The following is a 13,563-nucleotide window of genomic DNA, read 5'->3' as shown; positions in this document are numbered from 1 at the left end:
AGTGGCACCTATGAGGCTCTGCGGGTGTGCAGCCTGTGATGATGCCAGGTGCACTGGTATGTCCTCTTCCATGGAGAAACAAGACCCAGCATCAAATGTGAGACCTGGGGGCCCGCGGAACGGAGGTGCATGATGTGGAGGGTGACATGTCCGCGGGCCCCAGGATTGGGGCTTGCACCGGCACGTGGTGAGCCCTCATTTCAACACGCAGGTGGCGGAAGGTGAGCAGTGATTCCTGGGTGTGCAGGGGCTGGCATGCACCGCTGGGCAGCGGGAGGGGCTGGGGTGCAGCTGCCTGGGTGTGCAGGGGTGGGAATGCACCACTGGGCGGCGGGAGGGGCTGGGGTGCAGCTGCCTGGGTGCGCAGGAGCAGACAGGCGATGATGTTGCGTGCAATTGTATGTACTTTGCCATTCAGGTATCTGGACTCTGTTTCAGGTGATGGGTCTGTCTCAGATGTGGGACCTGGTGAACTGCACTTCATACCGGCACGTGGCTGGAGACACACCGGTGGCAGCAGGTGAGCAGTGTGGCCTGGGTGCGCAGTGTCTATACTCTCTCTCCCTGTCCCTTCTTTTCTCTATCTCCCTCTCCCCCTCTCTGTCCGTCTATCTCTCTCTCCCCCTCTCTGTCCGTCTTTCTCTCTCTCCCCCTCTCTGTCCATCTTTCTCTCTCCCCTTCTCTGTAAGACTTTCTCTCTCTCCCCCTCTCTGTCTGTCTTTCTCTCTCTCCCTCTCTGTCCGTCTTTCTCTCGCTCACCCTCTCTGTCCGCCTTTCTCTTGCTCCCTCTCCTTTGCTCTCTCTCTGTCCTTTGATGTGCGCTAGTTACACCTTTTCATGATGATTTTTGTCTTGCGGGCTGTGACTTACGGATAGTCCCGAGGGGAGCCACCATGTGTCTTTATTTCTGTTCTGTGTTTATTTCAATAAATTATCATTTGTTGCTTCGAAGGTGAATGTGTGATGCTCATTTTTGTGACGAAACATGCATGTCACCAGAAGTGATTGTGCGACATCATGCAAGTTATTTGGTATATGATCTGTGTGGTTGATGTGACATATCTTTGTCCCGGGGTGGGTGGGAGGTGCCCAAATTAGGGCCGGGGGGCGGATGTGGGGTCCTGGGGGTGATGGCGGTGGGTGTTGTTGCCCTCCTGGGGCTCCGGAATGCATGTTCTGTGGCTCCATGGCATCTGTTCTTCAGGTGTGGCTCTGGGCTGGGCTCTCTTTTGTGATGCAGGTTGTAGTCTGACTTTGCACCAGGTCTGAGCAGGTGTTAGTTTCCTGGTGCTAACGCGCCTTATCACATGTTTTGTGATCTGATCGCCAATCTGATCGCCGCTCTGTCTGGTCATTGAGAATGTTGTGGTGTGGTGTTGTTGCGGCTTTTTGCTCGGGAATGCCTACTCTGCATCTCATTAGCGATAGTTTCCGGGGTCATCCTTGGCGATGTATTTTGCGGCTATCATCGCCGGAAAACTAGTGATATGGGCTGTTTGCACCAGCTTATGAATGGGGTGGTAAGTTTATCAGATACTTGGCTGCGTTAAGGTGCTGATAACTTGGTGATAGCTCCTTGAGAATATGGCCCTAAATGTGCTGTTTTTAAATGTTTTTTGCATAACTTAGTTTGGATAGAGAGTTCTAATAAATTAAAGTATAAATGAAAAAAAGAAAAATACTTTCAACATGAGAAAATTCAAAAGAAAAGACTTAAGGCTGTTTGTCTGAAATCGGTATATTGTTATAGTTGGTTTCATTTATTCAATTCTGTATTAAACACCAACTGGAATTCAAAGGATATGTGAATGAATTGTGGTTTTAAAACTCAACTCAGGATATATTGTTAAAAAAGAGAGTCATCATTTATTGTAAATATGATTCCATGTGCTCGATGTTCTTACTGAGAGGCCAACCTTTTTTCATAAAAATTGCATATGGTCAAAAGCAGCAGTGGTGGGCAGGGGTTGCACAAGCAAGGGTAGAATCAAAGAGGGTGAGGGTGGAAGACAGAAGAAAACAAGAGTGACAGGAAGTTATTAACCAGTAGTAAAGATGTAATGTTCTGTACTGCATTGACAGAACTTTCAACCACATTGTCTTATGGAGGTTTGAGCTTAAGAGTTAGTTACAATAATGACATTTTGTGCAGTAAGTTAGAATAGATGGTGGTTTATCATATTTCACTTTATGCTATTAAATCAAGTATGCTTATATGTTATTAAGGCAAGGATCACTCCTTTCTGTCTGGAGTGACTACAATATTTGTTACTGTCAGTAATAAAAGAATGCAACATACCCCTGATCCTGCAATCTACCATCCTCCTGGCTAAAGCTGGTTATTTGTAGATAAAATATTGCAAATGATAACTGATCTAAGGATATCAGACTCTGAAAGTATATTTTTATGCAATTTCAACCTACATTGGAGATACCACCAAAGACCAGACATCTTCATTCCTAACCTCGCACCTCAGCAACAATAACCTCACAAAACACTTATCAATGTCTACACACCTGAAAGGCTCTAATCTAGACCTTTTCATCTCATCTGAAAGTGTAATTAAGCCAAGCAACCGCCAATTCTTGTTAATTAGTCAGATCACTTCATGTTACAATTCACATTCGGAACCACAAAATCGTGGATTGGGTGTAAAATAGAAGACCTAAGGTCTGGGAGAGAGACAATAAGAATATGAACCTGAAATCCCTGGAAAATGAAGTCTTAAACCACCTGTCTCTCAAATGATGTAATGGAGGCATCTGCTCTTGCTACCTCTTACTCTTCTACCATGAAGAAGACCATGGATGATCTAAAGCCTCAAAAGCTGATAAGACAGAAAACAAAGACATAAGCACAATGATTAACAAAAGACTCAAATGAAGGACATCACTCAGGAACATTAAACACCAACAAAGCAAAACCTTTCTGCAAGCAACCTAGAAATCAGCAGAAAAGAGAAAAGATTTATAAAACAAAATGGGTCTTTGAATTGAAAGTCTGGTTTATTAGAGCATCGATACATCTAGTGAAAGACTGTCCCAAAATACTGTTTAAAACAATGAGGCAAACCACTCTAACAGTTCTCAAAATACCTAACTTATCCAAGATCAAGGCAGCTCGCGCCTGATTGTTCTCCTCAACTATTAGAGGCCTTCTACAAGGTCAACCACTCCACCCTTCTAAAAATACCTGAAAAAACTGTCGGGATGATAGACTCTATACTTAACTGGTTCCAATCATTTCTGGAGAACAGATACCAACAAATAAAACTATCAGCCACTCTGCCTTCACTCACATTCCATCATCAGGGGATACCTCAAGGCTCCATACTCTACTGTACGCTGTTTAATGTCTGCATAGAACTTCTGAGTTCTCTTCTGAAACTGTCCACCTCAAACCACATCTATGTGCACGTCAAGCAACTCTATTTGAAAATTTCCTTGATGGAATACATTCTCACATCCTCCTAGATATGTGAAACCATACAATCTTGGATAGCTGTACAGCAACTGAAACATAAATCCACTCAACACAGATTTACACCTCACTGTACTTCCCCACCCAAACCTGATAAACATCCGAAAAATGATGGACTGCAAACCACATATAATCAGCAATGCCAAATCCAGGGCCTTAACAATAAACAAACATCTAAATCTATTCATTTGGATTAATTCTATGGTGAACGACACCTAATATCAACTAAGACTGTGAAAATAATTCAAATCATACCTCCTTGATGAGGACCTAAAAATTTAAGACGGTCATTTACCTCTATCTAGAATAGACTACAGTGTCTTACTGCCCCACTAAACAACTATATAATCCCTTTAAAAGCATTTTTACATACAACTGTCAGGCTGGGAATAGGAACCGAAGATTTTACTACACTTAACCCACTCGTATTACCTTAAAATGACCCTTGATCAAACTTAGAAGTGCTTTCAAACCAGGTGCAATGCATACAGAGTAACTCACTTGAATACTATAAACTATCTCTTGTAGAAACGGATGGCTTTCACACAGAAGTACCACCTCTCTCTCATTGGAAACCCCATCCTTCAAAAAGAGACTGCTAAATCAATAATTATCTAGGAATACTCCGAGAATATGGAATTCCATTCCTCCAAACATCAGGATGATCATATGCCTGGAAAGATTCAGAAAAGAACAGTCTTTTAATGTGTCAGCAGTACTTCTAACAATGGACCAAATCCACAGTTTACTGCAATTATAAGCCACTGTGTTATGTTGATTTGTATGGTGCACTAATCACCCAAGAGGGTATACAGGTACTTGGGCAGGTGTGTGTTCCCCAAAGTGTTTATACGAAGAGCGAGATCTGCAGCTTTTTGCGTAAGTAGTGAGGAGGAGGCTCTGATGTGTTGAGGGAGATCATTCCATGTCTTAGGTGTGATGTACTTTTGGGGATCTGGGGTGTGTGTGTACAAGTGATAGTGAGGCAGAGAGTAGGTGTCTGGTGGGTTGGTGAAAGTATATATGGCTGTTTGAGGATTCTGAAATTATCATTTGTAAGTAAGTTCATTAAAGATGTACACGCTGGAACTGAGTTGCGAAATAATTTATAAGTACAGGAAGAGTAAATGTATTTACTTTTACATGTCTTTTTGAGGCGGCCCCAAAACGTGCAACTCTCTCATAGTAAAAGGGCAAATAATGTATATGACTATTCCCTGAATATTACTGTTTTAGATGTTTTGGGGCTACGCAGTGGAGAAGTGTGGCTCAATGGTTAGAGCGGCAGACCCTGATGCAGAGGTCTGGCCCGGGACCAGGGTTCAATTCCCGATGCGGCAGGGTCTTGGGCTCATTGTCTGCGGACTCGATAATTCTTGCCTCGGTGCCTACTCTAATCATGAGGTCCCAAGCTGCAACTCTGGGCAATAGCTTGCTTAATCTCCACAACGGCCCCTACAACACTGGGATGCCTGGCTTCACCTTGGGGGTGCCCAGGAGGGGCATCTCACCGGGAGAGCCAGGAAGGGTTCCACAGCGTTATAAAGCGCCGGGACGCCCCAGTGATGGGCAGCTGTGCGCTTTACAAGTATCCTACATTTACATTTACAGGTCAAAGTGTGCCACAGAGGTGCTATATTTACATACACTGACATTTCCTTTGGAAATTATGTTTCCTCTATGTGCGACGTAATAGTTCCAACAGTCGAAGTTCACTACAACATTTGAAGGTGGATACCTCTACAGGCTCCAGCTACACGCTTTACATTCATTTAATTATTAGGCTCTGTAAACACTTTTATAACTTGATCAAGCAGGGGTTACTAAGTTACACGAGGCATTTCACACTGTTTGATCTGTCCACTTTTACTCACCACCGACCTATGGAGGTTATTGGAGAGGTCTCCATGTACATTCTTATTTTAGGTAAACACCCATGCTGGATAATCTAATGCTCGGGATATAACTTCTTGACGAGGAACATACGGGGCCTATGGAACGGATGCAAGCGCAGGTATATCCTTGCTTACTTGGAAAAGCATAATATACACATCGCCATGCTCCAATAGACGCACATGAGCCCTACTGTCCATACTACCTTTGCCACCCACTGGGCTTCCCAAAGCAGCTTTTCTTCATACTCTACATATGCAAAAGGCACCACTATCATCATATGGAAAAATACACCATACGTTGCGGTGAGCTCCCTGCAACACCCACTAGTCCAATACTGCATAATGTGGGGTAGACTGGCGGGCCAATCAGTCACGCTTGTAAACTGTTATGGACCTAACATAGATGACACAGACTTTTTTTATCAGATATTGGGGATTGTAGTAAATCTTGGCTTCACCCATATAATTTGCGGAGGTGACCTAAACCTTAGGTTAGAACTGAGCTTAGACCGATCCCACCCACAGACACAGGAACAGTCCAGCCCGAACTGCCAAGCCATGTCTTTCCTGGACCGGAATCAAGCATCCTAGGACCGGTTTCTGGCTACCAGCCATGTTCAGCCAGGATATCTTGACTCCAGTGGTGTGGAGAGCATGGGACTCACGTCTGTTCTGCATTCTGTCCATCAACTGTTGTTTTTGCAATTGTCACCCCGAGTGGGATGGGTATGCTCAGACGTGAGTCCCATGCTCTCCACACCACTGGAGTCAAGCTATCCTGGCTGAAGACGGCTGGTAGCCAGAAACCGGTCCTAGGATGCTTGATTCCGGTCAAGGAAAGACATGGCTTGGCAGTTCGGGCTGGACTGTTCCCATGAGGCACAGGGTCAAGGCTGATTTGCATATGGCCATGTCTGAACTGGGGTGGTGTGGAGTGAAAAAAAAAAATGATGAATTTAGGCCCAGATCTCTGTACTGGGGTGAATGTATGACATTGTTCTGCATTCTGTCCATCAACTGTTGTTTTTGCAATTGGCTTTATACCAGGCAGAACATCCTCTCATAATTTGCTTTCCCTTTTCTCAGCACTTCAACATATCGACCCGAATCTGGCGGTGGTGGCTGTCTTTCTAGAAGTCACCAAAGTGTTTGGCAGTGCTGTGGCACAAGAGTTTCCCCCTTCCATTTCTTTCCTGGGTAAATCTACTACAGCACAAGCCGCAATCACGCATATTAATAAATGATGCGTGCTCTCCTGGCTCCACCATCTCTTGAGGTACCAGGCAGGAGTGTCCATTATCGCCCCTTCTGTTTGCGTTAGTGATCGAACCGTTGGCAGCCAGGTTTTTACACCACCACTGAGTGTATGCACTCAGATACCCTACTAGGCATTTTTGGTGTCTCTTTACGCCGAAGATATTACGTTGTATGTAAGAGATTCCAAAGATAGTCTTAACCCCATTCTTCGTGAATTTATAAATTACGGGGGATTCTCTAGAATAATGATCAACTCAGAGAAATCCCAGATTTTTCCACTAACCCCCAATACCTCCCAATATATCCCAGACTACCCACTAAAATGGTGCGACTCCGATATTAAATACTTAGGAATAGTTATCTCCAGGGATAAGAAAAGTTAATGCGTGCAAATGATGTCAGAATGCTAGATGCATTGACAGATTCCATCACCCAATGGATCTCGATGCCTTTATCAATGGCTGGCTGGATATCATTAAAGAAAATGATAATATTGTCCAAGCGGTTATATCTAGTCCTTAATATTCCCTATCTTCCAGGACTGTTGAGGTGTCCGTTGGGAGATTTGTCTAACAGGGCTACTACTTGCCAAACGAAGAGTTGCATTCAAATGGGGAAGCGGGAGAGCTCCCAAATGTAAAGAATGGCCTAATACATTGTCAGGAACAAATATCCATGTATTCAGAATTGCTACCAACATCCTCCAGAACTAATGATATATAGGAGCCTTTAAAGTCATATCTGCTGCTGCATCCTCTAAACCCTGGTAAAACTGATAACTCTGATACTCCCGAATCTCTGGCCTACATTACGACAACGTTAATGCAATGTGTAATAAGTGTGAATGGGTGACGTGTGGCCAGATACAGATTTATGTACGAAATATGTGAAAATGCCTATACCATTCTGAGCTGCTGTTTTGGATGGAATTTTGTAACTGTACTTACAGCTGAACTGGAAATAAAAATAAAGAAAGGTACTACAAACATTTTTTTAAAGCACACTAGACATTACTGTGCACTCACACTGTGAGCAAGGAGAACTGACCAATCACTTACATGAGATTGGATGTCGGTCATCTTATCAGGACGCCAGTCTTTATGCCTGCTGCTCTTGTGGTTAGAAGCGTGGATGGCTTTTTGTATTGCCAGGAGATCCTGAGATTCACTACTGGGCATCTGTAGATTACGAAGGCCAGAGCAAAAAAGAAGGGTAATAATGATAGTCATTAGTTAAGTCTGAATTATTTCAACCAGCAAGATATAGGGCGTGCTGCTTTTCAAATGAATGCATCATGCAGTGATGGCCGCCAGCGTCCAAGTGCACTGCACAGTGTGCAAAGAAAGATTTTACAGATAAGTATCCGCACCCCAGTGGTCATAAAGAGCTGATATCATGCAGCCTCAGCTCCCTCAGAAAGTGACATGCTGTTAGTTCAGTTGCTGAAAGGAAAAGTGCCGTTAGGAAGGCCCAAATGTAGCTCCTCGAACCCTTAGTTCCACAGAGATCCAAGCCGGTGCTGTGCTGGCCACATCTTGCTTTGCAACAGAAATACTTTCTATATGGAGCAGGGTTGATGAAGGGAGCTTCCAGCTCTTCTTCTACTTATTCTTGAAGATGATCATAGGCAAGGCACTGCCCTCCCACACAGGGAACTGGGCCCGGAAGCTTCCAATAGCAGTCTGCTTTTGTCCCATACTGGCTAACAGAGTTTCAACATGTTGTAACATTGTAAATAAAACGATTTTCCAACCTAATGGTATTCATTTTATTACCATCGAAGAGATTAATGGCTGGGTCATGGAGCCAAAAGGTAGAGTTCATCAACAAGTGTTAACACACAGAGATAGCTTAACAGTTACTAAATCACTATTTGTGCTAACTTAAAGTAAAGTTTAGTTCCGTCAGCTGTTACATGTGGTCCAGAAGAAGCCAACTATACCAAAAAATTGGCTTCATGCGCTGGAACCTTCTGTAGTTATAGACATGCTATGGAACAGACTCCAAGCTACACACAACATGCTATTTCCTCTAAGACTAGGGACTAGAAAGGAAAGGCCAAACAACCCTCTAAAACTGGTCTGGTTACATGTTCATATAACAAAATGGGATCCCTAAGGGATTGATTCGACAAACTTTTACTGCATACATCATTATTAGGAATAGCAACATACATTTGGGGTGTGATGATTTTCTATTTTTGGACACTTTGATATTTTGACTGTTACCCTTGCTACAGCACAGACAGATATGATGAAAAGAAAAATGTGTTATGTCTTCTTAAGAAATTATCTGGTAATTTATTGTAAAGTGCAATTCAATCCATTCTGCGAATCGAACATACATTTCAACATACACACAAAGTAATAAAAAGCATAAAGTGTTACGCAGTCTTTGCAATCATTTACCACTCCGAGGTAGTTCATTTGAGTTAAACCTTCATATCTCTTATTTGAGTCTTCGACTTTCGGGGTATCAATCAATCCATTCACTTGGCATTGCTCTTTGTGTGAACTCTTTAAATATCTGATCGATGTATCAATTTCGGGACCCTTAAGGACGGTTACAAGTGTACGTTTACCAGTGTTGTGTTTTGCTCACTGGTGGAATACAGTTGTCCTAATTGCCTTTGCTTGCACTTTAAAATTCAAAGTAGATTGTTGTTTCTTTGACTTTTAAAGCTGGGGCAGCAGATCATTTTTGTGTTCTATTCCGATTAGAATGGAATCCTCTTCCTCTCTGCAAAAAGAATTAATGGTCTTGATAATCGAAATTGGAAGCTCAGACCTGGGAGTCGAACCTGGTGACGTTTTTGAAGAAATCAGTAGATGAACTTCTGCCTCTGAGGGGTATCATCGGCTGCTCGGACTGTCTCAGACGGTTCAGCTCATTGTCTTTCATGGGCCTGGGAAGCATTGCTTCACCTCTCCAATGGGGCGAATTCTGCCTCAGACTTTTGGAGCGATACCAAAGGGGACTTCTGTAGGCGGGCATGGCAGTATATTCCATGTCGGCCTCAATGTCTCCTCTGAATGTTACCCAAGAGAGTAGTTGCGTCGCCTGCCACTCACTAGAGAAAGAACGCACGATAAGTCAAAGAAACTACAATCTATTTAGAATTTTAAAGTGATGCAGGCCATTTTGGACAACTGTATTGTCCAGTCAGTACCATACAGGACTTATGCAGTGCCCATGTAACCACCTTGAGCAGGCCTGAAATTTTGATGGATGAAACGTATTGACTAGATATATGCAGCGGTCATACAAACAACAATGCCAAGAGAATTGATTGATTGATACTCCAAACGTCGAAGGATCATCCAAGCGACATGAATTCTTAACTCACATGAACAACCTCAGGGTGATAAATGGATATTTTAAATCAATGACTGCTAAGGATTGCGTAACACGGTATGCATTTATTAGTTTTGTGAGCGTGTTTTAAATGTATGCACGATTCATACAATGAATAGAAGTGCACTTTACAATAAATCATCTGATAATTTCTTAAGACATAACATGTTTCCTTGCTCATATTTGACTTTGCTATAGAAATAACTGACACCAATTTTTTGTAAAACAAAGGTCTATCAAAAAATAGAAATTCTCACACCACAAACATTTACAATGGGATGTCCAATAACGGCATATGTATTTCTGTAGTACTAAAAGTTTATGGGCCTGATTTAGAGTTTGGCAGAGACTGTATTCCGTCACAAGGAAATACGCTCTTCGCCAAACAGAAGATCTGCCCGTCTCATTTAGAGTCAGGAAGAACTTAAAAAGGTCAGCAATGGAGACTACTCCGGTCCCGCCAGTCTCTTTAAATGGCCCGAAGGAGTTCGAGATGTCGGAGGTTTGGCCACTTCTCCGCCTGCCCTATTTAGAAAGCATGTACAATGGCTAGTTTTACTTTCACACACCGCCACCCAAAACGTGGCAGTAGGTGAATGTAAAAACATTTGAATGGCCCCACGTCATGGAAGAAATCTCCCATGGCAACAGGATCATTGCTTTTACATTTTCAAAAAGAAAATTCTGCATTGAGATTTTGGTCTTTAAAATACCAGTTTCACGGAGAAGCCCAGCACACTTACATTGCATTGATAGGAACTGCCATAACAGCGGTTCCTGTTAATCTAACAGATGTCCGCTGGATGGGGGACCATCTGTGAATTCGTAGGGTGGTTACTTAATCAAGGCGAAGGAGTATTTTACTCTGTTGCCCTGACACAATCAAATCCACAATCAAATCCATACTCCGGTGTCTAAATCAGCTCCTATGTCTAATCACTCCATTAGGGAACCCATATTATTATTTTAAACCTCCTCTAGGACTGTCTGAAGCTTTTGTTGGGCACTGGTCACAAACTTCATATGGAGCCCCTCTTTGATTTTGCAGCAGCACCGGCACCTCGTTCAATCCAGATACAGTGCTCGGGGAAACATCTGAAAGTAGCTCTAGCACAAGGCACCCTGTAGTGTTGACTGTTGTTGGGAAGGTATCACAAGGCATGTTATTGGGATACACAAATACATCTTGAACTGGCAGTGAAGAGCTAAGGGGCGAACAGCACTCCCCTTTCCATTGTAATGATTTTCCTTCCCTCTTGCAAGCAGTGGTCTTCACTTGTGCTGTTTAAATATTTCTCATCGACTGCCCTATATGCTCTTTCGAGACAGGTGATCGGGTGAAAGTGGTTCGACATTTTAGAGACAAACTTTGAGACAACATTCAACGTTAAAAAGTGGTGACAAAACGAACGACCTATAACATACATATCTCGCTAAAATACTTATGTAATGGATAGTATGTTTATGTTTTGTATTCACCAACTAAACATCTGAGTGTTCTTTCTAGTTTAATCAAAGGTGAAAATGTGAGTATTTTTTTCACTTGAAATCAGCTGTCATTTTTTGCAACACATGGTTTAGGTCTAGGTGTGCCTGCAATTTTTCTTTTCGACTGACTGCAGCTCACTTAGTTCGCATTTTTAAAACATGGGGAAGCAGATTGTGGCTTACAATGAGTTTGTGTAAAAAGCCCAACTGTGACCTAGCAGAAAAGGAAAATGTGCTCAAACCAAAAGCAACATTCATGCAACTTAGGCCAGCCGATTGCAAGTTGTGAACGTAAGGATGCTCATAAAGAAAAATAATACCAGAGGAACAGAGACTACAGGAAGCTTTTTCAAAGAGGAACTATGTTTTAAATGGTTCCTTGACATGAAAAGAGGAAAGAGAGATTTCTTGATGCTGGGATTCTCCCCGTCGTTGGAGTCCGTCTGCAATATAAGATACAAATATACTAAATATACACTTTAATACTAGTGGCATACAAATCTGAGTTCTTCCTTCACTGAGTGAGTACATTTACAGCCTGAAAGTACTCAGACAAGTCTAGTGCAGGTTTAGACCTTTCTAACTGATAGACCCCCCCCCCCTCTCTCTCTATGCATAGTCCAAGTTACTTCAACAGTTAAGTATATTCCCGACTTTTCAGGAAGATTTAGTTTGACATCATTTTCAAATAGTTATTTCAAACACCAAAAACAGTCTGAACTCTGCTCCTTCCTAGCCCCTCTGATGAGCCAGTCACTCCACTATGAACATGTCAACCAGCCTTTTAAATTCATGCATAAAAAGGCTGCACTCAAAGCCGAGATTCCCTGTACAGGATCAAAAGCATATGTTTGGAAATTAAAATGAAAGTAAACTTTTTTTTTCAAAGACATCTTTTTGAATTCCACTAGAAATTTCAATCTCCGTTGTAGCTTGTTATTTTTTCATGTCTCGAAAATATTGTAAAGGGCCTCGATCTTTAACTTACAAACTAGGGAGAGTGGAGACTGTCCCTCAGTTGCAGGCTTCAGTGAGCATTTTTAATAGTGTCTTTTTCCGGTTCAATATACATCTGAAAATGGAGTCAGTAATTTTTTTCCATTTTTTAAAGAGCAGGATGAGCTCAGGGCATGGCCCCCCCCTGACGTGGTCAAAAATTTATGAAAGGTGATCAATGTTGCGCTGTGTGAATCCACTGCCATCAGGGGTTTTGAATGTGCACAACTCCTCCCTCATAACACTGTGCACTTGGGAATCTTAGATGGACCAACACGTTTTAAAAACAAAGCTTTGCAGCAATTTCTACGCAGGTAGAGAGAGCACAAGCCAACTAAGCATTTTACTGGACAGTTCCCTCGGAATGTTAAACCTTTACAGAAAAAAACCCCAGCAGATCCGGCAAATCTTTCTAACCTTCGCCCCATTTCCTTAATCCCAGTGCTATTTAAACTCACCGAAACATTCGTGAATAAACAACTCACTCAATTTTTGGAAGGAAACAATATTCTGCATCCCCATCAGGCAGGGTTTAGGGCAGAATCTGCCCTCCTTTTCACTGTGGAGACCGTGCGGGACGCCATCGATCAGGGGAAGAAAGCCGTACTGATCCTGCTTTATCTATCGGCGGCGTTCGATACGGTGTCACATACCATATTGATCGACCGTCTAGTAACATCAGGGATATTAGGAACTGTACTGGCGTGGCTAACAAACTTCCTTAACCAGAGGAGGCAAGTTACCGTACTAGGCGAGTTCTGCTCTGAGGAGAAGGTTCTGATGTCGGCGTTGCCGCAGGGCTCCAGTTTGAGCCCTGTACTCTTTAATCTGTACATGGTCCACCTGATCAAACTAATTTCTTCTTTTCAGATCAGTACGGTCTCATATGCTGACGACACTCAGCTTATCCTAGTACTGGATAGAGAGCTGCCCGGAGCAGAAGAAAACCTTAAAAACTGCCTCACAGCCACTTTTGACTGGATGAGGAATAATCATCTTAAGTGTAACTCGGGTAAAACCGAAATTCTGCCTTTCGGGCAGCAAAACTTGTTTTCACCCAAACTATGGTGGCCGGAAGACGCAGAAGCCCCC

At 42.8% G+C, this 13,563-nt stretch overlaps 1 protein-coding gene across 2 annotated transcripts in view; it reads right to left on the bottom strand.

The window, feature by feature from the left end:
* Positions 1–13,563, bottom strand: part of CDKL5 (cyclin dependent kinase like 5) — a 1,270,306-nt gene that overhangs the window by 14,367 nt on the left and 1,242,376 nt on the right. For both annotated transcript variants that reach the window (XM_086934269.1, XM_086934270.1), the window contains exons 18-19: positions 11,796–11,918; positions 7,692–7,811 (exon numbers count right to left, since the gene is read on the bottom strand). In XM_086934269.1, the coding sequence (XP_086790395.1) occupies positions 7,692–7,811; positions 11,796–11,918 (243 nt within the window). The remainder of the gene's footprint in view (positions 1–7,691; positions 7,812–11,795; positions 11,919–13,563) is intronic.

The sequence above is a fragment of the Lissotriton vulgaris genome, chromosome 8 (assembly GCF_964263255.1).
Source record: "Lissotriton vulgaris chromosome 8, aLisVul1.2, whole genome shotgun sequence".
In the NCBI taxonomy this organism is placed as follows: Eukaryota; Metazoa; Chordata; class Amphibia; order Caudata; family Salamandridae; genus Lissotriton; species Lissotriton vulgaris.
This window is presented reverse-complemented; position numbering and strand designations above follow the sequence as displayed.